This window comes from Dipodomys ordii, unplaced genomic scaffold (genome assembly GCF_000151885.1).
Source record: "Dipodomys ordii isolate 6190 unplaced genomic scaffold, Dord_2.0 Scaffold1000000727, whole genome shotgun sequence".
NCBI lineage: Eukaryota > Metazoa > Chordata > Mammalia > Rodentia > Heteromyidae > Dipodomys > Dipodomys ordii.
In genome coordinates, this window is record NW_012284344.1 from 402,690 (window position 1) to 417,629 (window position 14,940).

At 44.8% G+C, this 14,940-nt stretch overlaps 1 protein-coding gene across 1 annotated transcript in view; it reads left to right on the forward strand.

Annotated features, from left to right (window-relative positions):
• The window catches only part of LOC106002768 (anaphase-promoting complex subunit 4-like), a 99,420-nt gene that overhangs the window by 52,225 nt on the left and 32,255 nt on the right, over positions 1–14,940 (forward strand). The window contains 2 exon segments of the mRNA XM_013037572.1: positions 8,613–8,835; positions 14,628–14,761. Coding sequence (XP_012893026.1) covers positions 8,613–8,835; positions 14,628–14,761 — 357 coding nt within the window.

Below are 14,940 nucleotides of genomic sequence, written 5' to 3' on the forward strand. Positions count from 1 at the left end.
GCTGTCTTTCTTCCATTCTAGTTTTTTTAGCTCCCTTTTCTAAGATTAGATGGCTATAGGTCTGTAGGCTCATTTCTGGGTTTTCAATTCTATTCCATTTGTCCTGAGGATTGTACCAGTACCAAGCTGTTTTGATTACTATGGCTTTATAGTAGAGTTTGAAATTTGGTATTGATATTCCTCCAGCAGTTTTCTTTCCGTTGAGGGGCATTTTTGCTATTCGGGGTCTTTTATTGTTCCATATGAGATTTTGGATTGCCTCTTCCATTTTCTTGAAGAATGAGGTGGGAATTTTGATTGGTATTGCACTTAATTTGTAGGTAGCCTTGGGAATTATTGCCATTTTCATGATGTTAAGCTTTCCAATCCAGGAGCATGGGAGTTCTTGCCATTTTGTAAGTTCTGTTTTGATTTCCTTTTTCAAGTTTTTAAAGTTTTCATCATAGAGGTCCTTCACTTTTTTGGTTAGTTTAATTCCTAGGTATTTTATTTTTTGTGGAGCTATTACAAATGGAGTTGCTTTCCTAATTTCAGCCACACTTTTCTAATTGTTGGCTTACAGAAAAGCCATTGATTTTGGGGGGTTAATTTTATACCCTGCTACTTTGCCAAAGTTTTGAATCAGCTTGAGTAATAGAGCTCCCCTATGACCCAGCAATCCCACTTTCGGGCATTTACCCAAATGTTTACAAACAAGACCACACTAAAGCTCCCAGCACAACTATGTTTATTGCAGCATTATTTACTATAGCTTAGATATGGAAGCAACCCAGATGCCCCTCAGTAGATGAATGGATCAAGAAAAAGTGGTATATATACACAATGGAATTCTATGCCTCCATCAGAAAGAATGACATTGCCTCATTTGTTAGGAAATGGAAAGGCTTGGAAAAAATTATATTAAGTGAAGTAAGCCAAGCCCAAAGTAACCTAGGTCCCATGGTTTCCCTTATTTGCAATAGCTAGTATATGTATGAGTTAAGCAGAAAAGGTCAGATAAGGTGATGTTAGGAAAATGAACACTAAAATATGTATTCAAGTGTTATTTTCTTTCATGCATTTGTTTCTAACGCATTTATAAGATTATTTCTTTGTTGCTTTGTATGTCCCTCTCCCACAGTATAACCCCTTCTTTCACTGTATTTGATGTCGGTATAATTTGTGGAGGGGAAGGGGAAAAACAAGTCGTTTAAATAAGGATACAAGTGACTCATTGCAACAATGAGAAGTACAAGTTGTGATGTCGAAAAAGAACTTTACAACTTTGGTGGAGCGGGGATTGGGTGGGGGGCTGGTTGAGGCTGGGAAAGGATGTGAAGGGAAAACAAAGGAGGAGGCTACAATGCTTGATAAGAAATGTACTCATTATCTTGCCCATGTAATTGTAACCCCTCTGTACAGTATTTTCACAATATAAAATAAATAAAAATTAAAAAATTATGTAAGTGAATAAATCTAACCTATGTAACACTTAGAACAAAGCATTAGCATGCCATAATAACTATTATTGTTACATTTGTTGGTATTATTGCTAGAGAACTATCTGGAAAATCTTCATGCTGACATGGTTTGCTGTTTCTTACAACATTCTGTGTTGATTTCTTTTTTTGGGATTTTTTAATTCCTTGTTTTTAAGGTATTTTACAGTGTGTTAATGTTACATAAGACAGGTAGTGAATATATTTCATTTTGTATAGTGTCACCTCTTTTGTCCTTTTCTCCTCATTTTCCCCCAATCCCTTTGCCCTAGAATTCGATAGTTCATTTTCAACATAGTGTCTAGTGAATATCACTGCAGTATTTGTTCATCCTATTTATTATCATTTCTGTGTTCCCATTTACCCTCCTTTAAACAGATAAACTTACATACAAGGGAAATGATACAGGGGACACCTGGACATGATAATCAGAACTCTAAACAATCACACAGTGATGCCAAAAGGGGATAATCTTAGGAGATGATCACTAGAGGCTCAATAGCTATGTGCTTATAATTATATAGAATAATATCTATAAAAATGAACTCAAATAGAAATGAGGTTATTGTTACTTTGCTTTTTGTTTTTGTTTTTTTCTGCTTTTTCACAGTTTTTGATTACTTCTATGGCTCTGCTGCCTTTGCCTTTCAATTTCCTATTCTTTCATCTACTTTTCCTCATCCTGTCTTCCTTCTTTCTTTTGTCCTTGTATCTTTCTCTTTCTTCCTTGTCATATCTTGTTTTTTCTTTCTTTTCATTTTCCTATCTGTCCATGGTTGGATCATTGCTGTGTGTCTGTAGAGATAGGCAGTGGCTACAGTAGCCTCCATGCTCATCTTTCATGGAGGTCTACATGTACAAATCTGTGTGCTAAATGTAGAGTGGATGTTGGGACAGTAAAGAGTCTGCTGATAGGGTGAGACCCCTTTCTTTCTCCCATGTCAACTTCATTTTATATGTTTAGGGCTATTTAGCTTTGAAGAGAACAGAGCCTAAGACTCTGATTCATAAAAAACACAAAGAGAAAACAAAACACATTGGGCTTAATCTTATAAACTGAGGCACATCTATATCTGCGCATGACTTTTAGAAAATAGTAAACTTGGTCCTTTCAGTTTGTTTCCCTGTGGTGAATCTATTTTACTTGTTAAAAAGTTATTATTTCTTTGTTTGTAATACTAAGAATGTATTTTCTTTTCTACAATGTCGTCTAACTTGCCATTGAGCATTTCAAACCCTTTATCGTTTGGTCTTAGGGTGCCATGTTTCTGCGACTTTTAGCAGGTATCTTGTCCCAAGTTGACATGGGAAAAAAAGAGGTAAAGGCATTTGTTTTTTGAAATCTTTTCTTTTTTTAATTAAGAAGATTTTTTATTGTGAAAATACCATACAGAGGGGTTATCAAACACTGTTGCCTCCTTTGTTTCCCCATCCACCCTCCCACCCACCAAAGTTGTAAAGGTCATTTTTCAACATAACATCTTGTACATCTCATTGTTGCAATGTGTCCACTCATATCCCTATGTAAACAATCTGTTTTTTGCCGTCCACTCCCCAAATTATACCAACATTAAATGTAGTGAAAACAGGAATTATACCATGGGAGAGGGACATACAAAGCAACAAATAAATCATCTTATAAATATGCTAGAAACAATAGCAAGAAATAGTATTTGAGTCCTTATCTTTGGGTTCATTTTGCCTAACATCAACTTATCTGAACATTTCTGCTTGTCTCAGACATATACTAGTTATTGAAAATAAGGGAAACCATAGGCATTTGTTTTTTAACTTACCTTAACCAGTCTCTCAAAAGCTTACTTTATTATCAGGCATGGACTTGAACTCATGGTCAATGCCATCACTCTCATTAATCTCAACTATTTCTCCACTGAAACTACATCTAAGAACTGAGCATTATTAGGGAAAAATCAGGCAAAATTGTAGCCAAAAACCCCAAATGAACATACCCGAAACTGCCAATCCTAGGAGGTACTCCTTTATTTTTTTAATTTAATTTTTTTTGTGAACATACTGTACAGAGGGGTTACAATTACATGGGCAGGATAATGCATACATTTCTTACCAAGCATTGCAGCCTCCTCCTTTGTTTACCCTTCACATCCCTTCCCTACCTCCCCCCTACCTCCCTACCAACCAATCCTCCCCCCTCCTCCCCAACTCAGATGCCCCTCAGTAGATGAATGGATCAAGAAAATGTGGAATATATACACAATGGAAATCTATGCGTCCATCAGAAAGAATGGCACTGCCCCATTTGTTAGGAAATGGAAATACTTGGAAAAAATTATATTAAGTGAAGTAAGCCAGGCCCAAAGAAACATAGGTCCCATGGTTTCCCTTATTTGCAATATCTAGTATATGTATGAGTTAAGCAGAAAAGGTCAGATAATGTGATGTTAGGAAAATGAACCCTTAGATATGTAATATGCTTTTTTATTTCATTCATTTGTTTGTAACGCATTAATAAGATTATCTCTTTGTTCCTTTGTATGTCCCTCCCCCACAGTATAACCCCTGCTTTCACTATATTTGATGTCAGTATAAATTGTGGAGGAGATGGGAAAAACAAGTCGTTTGAGGATACAGGTGGACCTGTTGCAACAATGAGAAGTACAAGGATATGTCGAAGGTACTCCTTTAAATTCACTTTTTCCCTCAGATGTTACATTTTATCATTCATTTTATATTTTTAATTATTTTTTTTAATTATCAGTGGTAGGACCTGAACTCTGGGTCTGAGTGCTGTTCCTCAGCTCTTGAACTCAAGACTGCCACTCTACCACTTGAGCCACAGCACCACTTCTAGATTTTTCTGCTTATGTGGTGCTGAGGAATTGAACCCAGGGCCTCATGTATGCAAGGCAAACACTCTACCACTGAGCCACTTCCCAGCCCTTAATTAAAATTTTAAATGTATTTTTAGTGTTTTTTTCTTCATGTAGATGTACAAAGGAGTTTCACTCAACAAAGTTGTTTATGAATAAAGTGCATTTTGTTGCGTTTCATCCCTTTCAACATTTCTTGAGATGTCATTTTTCTCATATTGTTATACTCACATAATGATATTGTCTTAGAATTATTGAAAAGAATTAGATAAGACTGTCCTATATCTGCTCATACATCCTCTCCCTTCTGTCCTTTTATGATGGAAAAAAATGTTCTCAGTTCTGAACCAAGGATGGCCCTCAGCATCCCATTCTGTGTACTATTCCTGTGAGGCAGGAAAGGAAGGTTTCTGTGCTTCCAAACAGTATTTATCATGTGCCCCATGTGTTGTGCCACAGGTAGGTTAGCTGTCTTTCTCTCCTTTGAAATTTCTGTCTTGCAGGGCTGGGAAGTTGACTCAGTGGTAGAACACTTGCCTTGCATGCCTGAGGACCTGGGTTCAATTCCTCAGCACCACATAAGCAAAAAGCAAAAAACTGGAAGTGGCTCTGTGGCTCAAGTGGTACAGCGCTAGCCTTGAGCTGAAGAGCTGAGGCACAGCGCTCAGGCCCAGAGTTCAGACCCCACCACCAGAACCCCCCGCAAAAAAAGAAATTTCTGTTTTGGGAATCATGCATTTGACCTTTCCTCTGCTTGGAACAGTGTTACTGTAAGACAGTACAGATGTTAACCATTATCCCTTCAGAGAAGCTGTCTTTGACCATTCAAACCCCAACAGGCTTCTTTATTATTCTTCTAGAGGTGCTATAACAAAGTACTACCTACAGAATATATAGACAACCAAAATGAATTATCTCACATTCCTGGAGGCCAAAATTGTGTGTGGAGGTAGAGTGAGTTACATTTTGAAGCCAACCACTCTCTTATCTAGTAACCTATGGGAACAAAAAAGTGTCCTCTCAAATGTAGCTAAATTAGTACCAGGAACATATCAGAAGCACCTTTCATGATGGGAGCCAGAGTAATAGAAGAATGAGAAAGAGTGACAATGTTTAGGACCAGAGTTAATCCTAATAAAGCAATAGGAAGCTCAGGGCTTCTGTGTGCTCTATATTCTAGTTACTTGGGAGGATCATGGTTTTCAGATAGGGGTGAATCTTACAATCTGAGGTGTGGTAAATGTATATTTATTGTCAAGAGAGAGTCTCCATTAATGTTTCTTTTAGGTTGGAAATACCAAGTTGATAGCATTTTACTCATTATGGGCAAGGAAAAGAAACTCCAAGGCAGGGAAGCAGGTAGTCCAAACAAAGTGATCCACATCCATGTTCCCATCACCTTCATAAGCCGGCATGCCTTTACTATTCAGGCAGATCTATGAGAGATGTGCCTGGAGAGGAGGACACAGGATTTTTGGGAAGGTGACCATAGCCAATTTTAGGACAGTGCTCTTAGCCACTTTGTTAGTGAGAAGTGGAAACTGGGGCAGCAAGGGGTGGGGTGTTAGGCAGAGGGGTCCAGTGTCCCAGCCAAGGCCCCCTTGTGGGAAAGAGCAACCCACCAAATGTAGCTTGAGGCAGCAGTGGCCTCCAGACAGGCTGGAGAAACAACTGAAAGGATTCTGTTTCCTATGTGGTTTGGATCCAGATAGGATAAGAGACTCCAAGGGCCCCTTTGGGACTAGTTTGTGAACAAGCTTAGGGTGCCTGGGAACAAGTATGACAAAAATTTATTTAAGCAGTAAACTGTTAGGATGGATAGCCAAGGGATGCCAAGAGGCAAAGTTCCAGGGCACTTATCTGAGATGTTAAGGAGGTTAAAGCAGCAGTTAACACTGCCGATTAGAGAAGCCAAAACGCTTCCAAGGATGACTTCTCTAAACCAATAAGTATCCTTCTAGTGTTGGCTAAGCAGAAAGATAACTTCAGTTTGCCTGTGTGGTACTACACTGCATAGCATAAGTCCAGGGGTAGGATGTGGCATTTTATTTTATTTATTTTATTTTTTATCAGTCCTGGAACAATTTTTTTTGCTCAAGACTAGCACTCTACCACTTGAGCCACAGAGGCACTTCTGGCTTTTTCAGTTTATATGGTACTGAGGAATCGAACCCAGGGCTTCATGCATGCTAGGCAAGCATTCCACCACTAAGCCACATTCCCAGGCAGATGAGGGTATTTTAAAATGCAACACTTACCCAGAAGGAGGACCGTATTAAGCCACACCTGCTTTAGTGCAAATGAATTTGATCCACTTGACTTTGGTCACCTCCTAAGGTGAGGATGTAGAGATATGAATTGGAATGAGTAAAGGGATTTATTTTCTAAAAAAGTAGGGGGTGCAGCCAAGGCAGGATAAATGAGGGCCTGGGACTGCAGGGAAGCAAATGACAGTGGAATTTTTTTTAAAAAAATATCAAGAGGAACGGGAGGTGGAGCAGGTGGCCCATCACCGTCCACTGAGGCAAGGCTTGGTTAAACTAGGTTAAATTCATGTTGGAATAGCCAGGCTGGGAGTCCTTGGATCTTGGAACTTCTTCTACCTCTACTTCTCAGTTGGCTGTGATTATAGGAGTGTACTAACATGTTCTGCTGGTAGAGGCTCTTCGTGTCCGATGCATCCAATCCTTCCATGGCTCTGTCTGGACAGAGAGGCTTTTTCAGCATGGAAGAAACACAGAGAGGAGATGAAGGTGAGCCCTATGGAAGGCAATTGAAGGAGAAGTGGGCAGAGGTGGTGGGGGCTCCAGGGGCTGGAAGGGTGCAGGGTGCTGTGGTCCTGCATGAGCCGAGGCAAAGGATCAGAGCAGTGATGATGGATGGGCAGGTGGAACCAAGATCTTTGAGGAGAGAAAGAGAGGGGAGGGGGTAGGGGTAAGAGGAGGACAGGGGACAAGTGGAGGAAGGGAAGGGAAAAGGAAGGGGGAAAGGAGGGGAGGGGTGAAGATGGCTGAAAGGCAGGCTGACAGATGATGGGATCTGGCATTTCTCACACAGAATTCTGTCCTTGTTTCCATTTCTGGTGTAGACAGTATTGTGAGATGACATTCTGTGACGCTTTGTATACAGTAAAACTTCAATTAACCAATTGCTCAGAGGGGTGGTGTTGTTAATTGAATTATCTGAATACTGAAAGTTAATTTGCCATAAACCCTTTGTCATTCCAAGGCATGCTGTGAACAGTCTAACCTCTCTCTCTTTTTCTTTTTCCCTCCATTCCTCCCTCTATCCCCCTCTCCTTCCTTCCACATAAGCCATATTCCCAGCCCATTTTCTGGAGTTATTTACTTTTCAGGAGGGATCTCCTGTTTTTGCCCAGACTGGCCTCAAGTGGATTCTCCTTCTTTGCACAGCTGGGTGTGCATATGTGTCAGCTGCATCTGATTTGCTCATTAAGAACAAGGTCTCCCTAACTTTTTTTGGCCTGGAAAGCCCTAGAGAACTTCAATGCTCCTGATTACTTTCTCTGGAGAAGCTGGGATTACAGGTGTAAGCCACCACATTTGACCAGCCTTTTTTTTTACAGCTCACCTTCTTCATCTGTAAAATGTACCACCACTATTCTGACCCCCACCATCAAGCCTTAGTTTAGCCAAATGGCCAGTTGCACTTGCCATTAGAAAGAGTAGTTCATTTATTTTTGTCTATTGCTTTTACTTAGCAAGTGAATAATGGATGAGTTGGGTCAAATTCACTTGGAACAAGAGAGTCTGCTGGCCAGAGGCCTCCCTGGGAAGGAGGCCCGGATCTTCTATGCACAAGGAAGTCTAGCAGCAAGGCAGAACCAAGTAGCACATACACTTAGACCCCATTGATATCTGGGACCGGCTGTGTGTGGAGGCGCAGCTCTCTGCGGTAGGCGTGTGACCAGTGGGGCTCTGGGGAGTGCCTTTCCTTCTAAACACATTGGAAAGCCCGAGACTTTTCCCTCCCTGCAGAGTTCATGGGAAACATAAGTCACGTTGATTGACTCCGCTGTCAGAGCCATCTATTAAATATCTAATCAGAGTGTTGCTTTTTAAAATATAACAATCTTTGACTGAAACCTTGTCTGATTCCATGCTCAGAGCTATCAGAAAAAGCCAAGGAATCGCCCTTGGCGCTAAACCCTGACGTGAAAGAACCTTCTAGTCCCTTCTCAGCCATCCCCCATGCTGGCCTGGACACTGGATTTAACATAATGATTTGTGATGTGTCAAAAGGAGACCCTGGTGCCATTTCTCAGGCTCTCGCGTTGCCGGCTCAGGGGGCCAGAGCCACAACACCGTTGCCTTCTGGAGTTCCTCCTGCGAGGCCTCCAGTCTGAACCACCACAATGGGACATTAAAAACTGAGCAGGACAAAGCTTCCAGTCTTAATCGCTCACTGAGCCAGGTTGCCTGTGGGAAATTCACCATAATCCCCCTGGCCAATGCACCACCATGGTCACCTTTCCTGGACATGGAAAGGCAAGTCCCATCTGCCTTCCTTTACACATGCAAACTAGACTCAAAAATAAAATAATAATAACAATAATAATAAAATATACAAGAGCTGGGCACGGTGGCTTACACCTGCAATCCCAGCTACTCAGGAGGCAGATATCAGGAGTATCCAAGGTTGAGGCTAGTACAAAAGTAGCAAGCAGCAAAACTTCATTTCAATCAATAGGCCAAATGTGGTAGGTTACAACTGTGACTCCACCTACTAGGGAGGCTGAGGTAGGAGGATCCCAATCTGAGGGTGGCCCCAGGCAAAAAGGCTGCCAACTTCCACCCAACCCCTGTGGCACCCCAGGGATGTGTGTGTGCATATACACATATGTGAGCTGTGGTATGCATATATGTATGTGTGCATGTAGGTGTGCATGCATGGGCATGTGTTTGGGATGCATAGAATGAGGCCATAGATGTGTGTCAGTGTGTACACGTGCACATACAGCATGCAGGTTTGTGCGTATGGGCGTGTGTTTGTGATGCATGGTGTGAGGCATCTGCACATGCAGATCAGCCTTTGCCACGGTGGCTGGATAAACTGGGATTACAGGCATGAACTGCCACTAGTCCCTGATGTACAATGGTGTGACTTAGGGGTTCTCAGCTGTGTGGCTGCATGGAGGGGATGAGTGCTCAGTTGGGATCTGTGGTCTTGCTCTGGGCAAGTGATGGGTGGCTCTTCTGGGGTGCAGTGATGCGGCAGCCCCGAGGTGGTGAGGGTGGAGGCCTGAGTCCCTGTGTGAGCTGTACTGGATCTTTGGCACCCTGAACGTACTCAGGGTATTTTTGACTTCTGATGTTTTCAGCTTAGGAGGAATCGATCTGGAAGGATGGCCTGCAGATGTCCAGTGGCAGCCACTGGGAGTCCTGTGCAAGGCAAAGAAGGGTCTGGCTTGCAATTGGGGCCTTTCAGATCTGTGTTGTCTTATCTCAGACTCTGCTTGTTGGGGTTGAATGTTCATCTGTGTTCCTCTGAGAATTCCTGGGCCTAGAGCTGGGGCCATCCTCCCTCCCTCCCTTCCTCCCTCGTGTTCTCCTTCCTCCCTCCCTTCCAACTCCTTGTGCTTGCTAGGTAGGCATCTGTCACTGACTCCCACCCCAGACCCTTTTTAACCTTGTTTTTCCACTCAATTTGTGCCCAGGTTGACCTGGGCTGTGGTCCCCCTATTTCTGCTTTCCCACAGGGCTGGGGTGACAGGCCTGTGCCACTCACCTTCAGTGAGTTGGAATCTCTGGAGTTCTCTTGTGCTGGCTGACCTTGAGCCATCCTGCTTGGTCTCTACCTTCCAAGTTGCTGGGATTGCAGCTTGGGTCCTTGTTCCCTGGCAACTTTCCTTCTTTACTTCAGGACCTAGGAATCCTCAGGGCCAAGCTCCTGGGTGTCATTCCTGGACTTGTCCATTGCTGTCCAACTCAGCTTGGTTTGTGGCCTCAACGCAGCGAGAAATCGTTCATCGTTCATTTCCCTCCTGCCCCCACCCCAGGAGGAAGATGCCATAAGTATTTTACTCCATTTAATCAATTAAGAAATTAAGTAGGGAAATTATGCAGCTGGCTCATGGGCCAGGCAGGCAATGAGATCAGGGTCCTGAGTTCCAGTTCAGAGCACTTTTCTGCCAGGGAGAAGTGCTCCCCTTTGGCCCTCTTTCTGTGCCTCCTGCAGCCAGAATGTTCTTCTGGGAGAGAGAGAGGAGGGTCTCTGCTCTTCTCCAAGGCCCCTCCCCTGTATCCTACCCAGCCGCACCCCCTGCAGCATAGGAGCTAGCTGGGGGCTCCTCTTGCTTGAGACACTTCTTTGCTGGTCTTCTAACCTTGCTTCTTTATCTGACTCGCTCGCCTTTGCTTTTTGTTCAGGGCTCCCAAAGTTGTACTTACTGTGTTTTATTTAGAAAAAATTGCACTTGGGCTAAATATGGAATCTTTACACGTGAACACAGTACACTCAGTTTCCTGTCATGCCGCACAGTTCCATTATCCCTCCTCTTGTGTTTAAATATTTGTTTTTTGTTCTTGTTGGTTTTGGGGCTTGAACTCTGGTGCTGTCCCTGAGCTCTTCAGCCCAAGGCGAGCACTCTACCACTTGAGCCACAGTGTCACTTCCAGGTTTTCTAGTGGTTAATTGGAGATAAGAATCTCATGGACTTTCCTGCCTGGGCTGGCTTTGAACCTCCATTCTTCCTAAGTAGCTAGGATTATTGGCGTGAGCCACCAGCGGCTGGCTAAAAAAAATTTAAAGATGTTTTGCTACTCTGTTACACACATATGTGTGCTCTTCCTATTCATCCCACACCACTCCCCTTGCCACTCTTCCCCCGGCGGGGCCCCTGAGCCCTCTTTGGTATTTGTGCCTTTAGTTTTGTTTCATGTTGAGTTGTAGGCCCTGATTTCAACTATGCAGGGCTGCTCCTCCCAGGTTTGGCTTATTTTACTTAACACAATGTTCTCCAGCTCCATTAGTTCTCCTGCAGACCATGCAGATGCCTTCCTCTTCCTCTTCATGGGTGAGCAGGGTTCCACTGTGCGAGCACCCTGCTCAATGGCTGACTCTGGGGTGTGGCTGGCTCCCATTTCTCTTCAGGCATCACCTGGATTCCTCATCTGCTGGAGGTCCCCCACATCTGGGTTCCTGCGTGTCTGGCTAGGGGTCCACAGGCAGTGGTGGTATTGAAGTGAGTGCCAGCAAAATTGCTGTGGTTCTGTAACAAAACCACATCTATGGAGAACCAGGAAAACATAAGAAAGTAGGAAGAGCTCCTCAGGCCTCCTGGCTTCTCCAGCAGAGGCTGGTCTGTAAACTGGAGGGAGGTTGTTATAGGAAAAATATGGTGGCATCCCCAAACACTCCTGCAGCTTCAATGTCCTAGCTAGATGTGCAAGTATCCCCTTTAAAGACTTTGTGCCACTTACAGTGGTGGCTTTATTTAATTTCCACAAAGTTGTATTTGCAATTAGATCTGTCCAAATAATGAACTCCAATTTGCTAGTTTGCAGTGAATGAATAATGACTGAGGTCTCCCTGGTGGGCTGTCGAGAAGCAGATACCCCAGCAAGTACAGGGCTGTGGGAGCGGGAGATGTCCTGGGGATGCAGGGGGCTCTGAGCCTGCTCAAGTTTGCTAGTGACTTACACCACGTCCCTTAGTACTCCTGACTCCCATTGTTCTCCAAGGACAGGAAAGAAATTGTCCCTTCTCTCATAAGAACTGAGCCTCATGTCAACAGAATACCATTTCTGCCTAGTTATCTTCAAATATGCTGCTGTCTTCTGCCCGTTTCCCAAGTCTATTGGTGTGTGTGTGTGGTGTGTCATGGTTCATGGTGATGGCTGTGCAGGCACTACCTCTGGCCTACCTCAGACTAACTAAATGACAATGTAAGTGGGTCCAGGCTGATCGTGGGCACTTGTGTCACTCCCCAGCTGATTCTTACTGAGTCAGTGATATAGACCAAGTCCCACCACCCTGCCTGCCATCACTGCTAAGTATATGTGGTTTGGGACTCACTCTGTAGTGGCCCCTGACTGGAGAACCTCTCACTCTGATGCTCAGATTCAACTCTAGACACTGGGTTTGGATCTAGCAGGCCAGGGCTGCTGACTAGCTGCCCACCTCTCTGCTTCACTGTGTGTGGCCATTGGGTAGCTTGCACTCACCCGAGTAGGGCCGGGACTCCTGGGCTTCAAACTTGATCTAAAGTATGCTAGGTCAAAGGTTATTTTCTCTTTCTCCTACTCCCCTTCCTCCTCTTCCTTCTCTCTCTCCTTCCTTCATTACTGCCTTCCTGCCTTCCTTTCTACCTTCCTTTCTGCTTTTCTGCCTTCCTTCTGTACTAGGCCTTCTACTTGCTAGCACCACTAGACCCATTTTTCCTTGGCTCCTCTTGAGATAGGATCTCACATCCTGCAGATGATCATGAGCCATGATCCTCCCATAGGCTCATGCCCTGTCTTACAACCTCCCTTCCAAGGGGATGAAGTCCCAAAGGTCTCAGCATGTCTGGCTAAACTCTCTGTTGGCTCTATGTGTGTCTGTGTGTTTGTGTGTGTGTGTGTGTCTGTGTGTTTGTGTGTGTGTGTGTGTGTGTGTGTGTCTGTGTGTCTGTGTGTCTGTGTCTGTGTGTCTGTGTAGCATGAACTTTTCTGCCTGGACTGTGCTTGATCCATGATCCTCCCAGGTAGCTAGTAGCTTCTCCCTGTGTTTCTCACTTTGGGCAGTGTCTCTGGTCAGGCCTGGCCCTGCAGGATGCATGGGGTGGGAGAAGGGGTGCTTTTTGCAGTGCTTTTTGCAGCTCTGCCTCCTCCACCATGCTCTTCCTCCCTAGCATGCAGGAGGGCTTGAGGCGTGATGCATTGGGGTGAGCTCCACAAGCCACAGAGGGAGAGTGTGAGCTGCAGTTCTGCATGAGGAGGTGCATGAAGACTCACTGGAGGGTATGCAAGCCACAGACCGGGCAGGTGAACAGCAGAAAGGTGGGTTCTGTGGACAGATGGGGCAGGTATACAGGATAAAGCGGGGTCTGTGGACAGTTGGCAAATCCCTGCAAAAATTGCTTTTCTTAGTGTGAACTAAGTTTTTTTTTAATTCTACATGCATATTTTCAAGTTCTATGTCAGCAATAACGGTTCCATGGGCAAACGAGTTTATATGCTGCTGCCCCCTGCAGAGGGGAGGGGAGGCCGGTGCAGGCCCATGAGTATGCTGCACTGTTGTGTTCTTGAGTATCCCTGTGTCTCAGATTGGGGTGGGTTTTTGAACTCATGCCCTGAGGGTGTGGTGAGGCATGGTGTAGTCTGTCTTCCCTGCCTAGGCTGGCCGTCTTCTTCTTCTCTCTCACCTGCTTAGCCATTTTTCAACAAGTTGCCTTATCCTTGGGTGGCAGAGTGTTCACCCCGAGTGCCTTTCTCTGAATGGATCTCAAACCCGTCACCCATTTCCAGGAAAGCCAACTGAGGCCCTGCCTCTTCCATGCTGGGCTCCCCTCAAGTTCAAGGCAGCTGTGTCACCAGTGGTGGATTTGTAGAAAGATGATTTGTGGAAATCATTTTTGGGGACTGCCTATAGCAGATCTACTTCATCAACACTATCATTTGCCTGTTTTAAATAGGATGTCTTTGTTGGGCACCAGACACCCACCTGTAGTCCCAGCTACTCAGAAAACTGAGGTCTGAGGATGGAGGTCTAACACAAACCAGGCCATAAAAGTTTAAGAGACTCTCAGCTCCAATTAATCAGCAAAAAGCCAGAAGGGGAGGCAGTTGTGATTAAGAAGAACCTTTCTTCTTTTGGGTTGATCCTGGGGCTTCGTGTGTTTTGGCTCAAGGCTGGTGCTCTACCATTTGAGCGAAAGCTCCCTCACCCTTCAACCATGTGAGGAGAGCACTAGAAGGCTCCATCTATGAAGCAGAAAGCCTGTCCCTCACTTGACCTCCATCCTCACCATCTGAGACCTCCAGCCCCCAGCCTCAGAAAGGAGACTCCATCCAGACACAGCATCATGATCAGAGCATTGTCCTCTGAGTTATTACTGAGTCACTCCACAGACCAACCGCGTTCGTCCAGCCTCCTGTTTGTCCCACTTCTTCACCTTGCTTGTCTTCATAACAGCCACGTGCTCATTTGCCTCCTTCCTGCCAAGACAGACTAAAGGCCGCACGCCAGGGCACAATCCCCTCATCTCCATGCTCAGGCTCTGCGTGAGGCCATTCTTTCCCGGCCCTATGTCCTAGCCCCTTTGTCAGCTCTCTCCTCCATCCTCCTGTGTTTACAGGTCATACGTTCAGGCCAGCAGTGAGGCCCTGGCCTGCACCCTCTCTTCAAATTGCTGCTGTCTGTGGCTGGGCTCCGTAGCTGTCCCCTTCTGCTTCCTTCCTATGGCCATTTATACAGCCCTCGGCCTCCTCGGTGAGAGCTGGACCATTCTCCACTTATCTGCAACATGCTGTGCCCTGTCCCTCCAGGCCATGCCCCACATGGTACAGTGTCCAGCAGCATCCAGCTGCTCCTACCCCTGAGACCTCTCCAACAACTCAAGCCCTCCTTCCACTCTCTGGGTTCAGATCATGCAGTCTTGGGTCTGGATT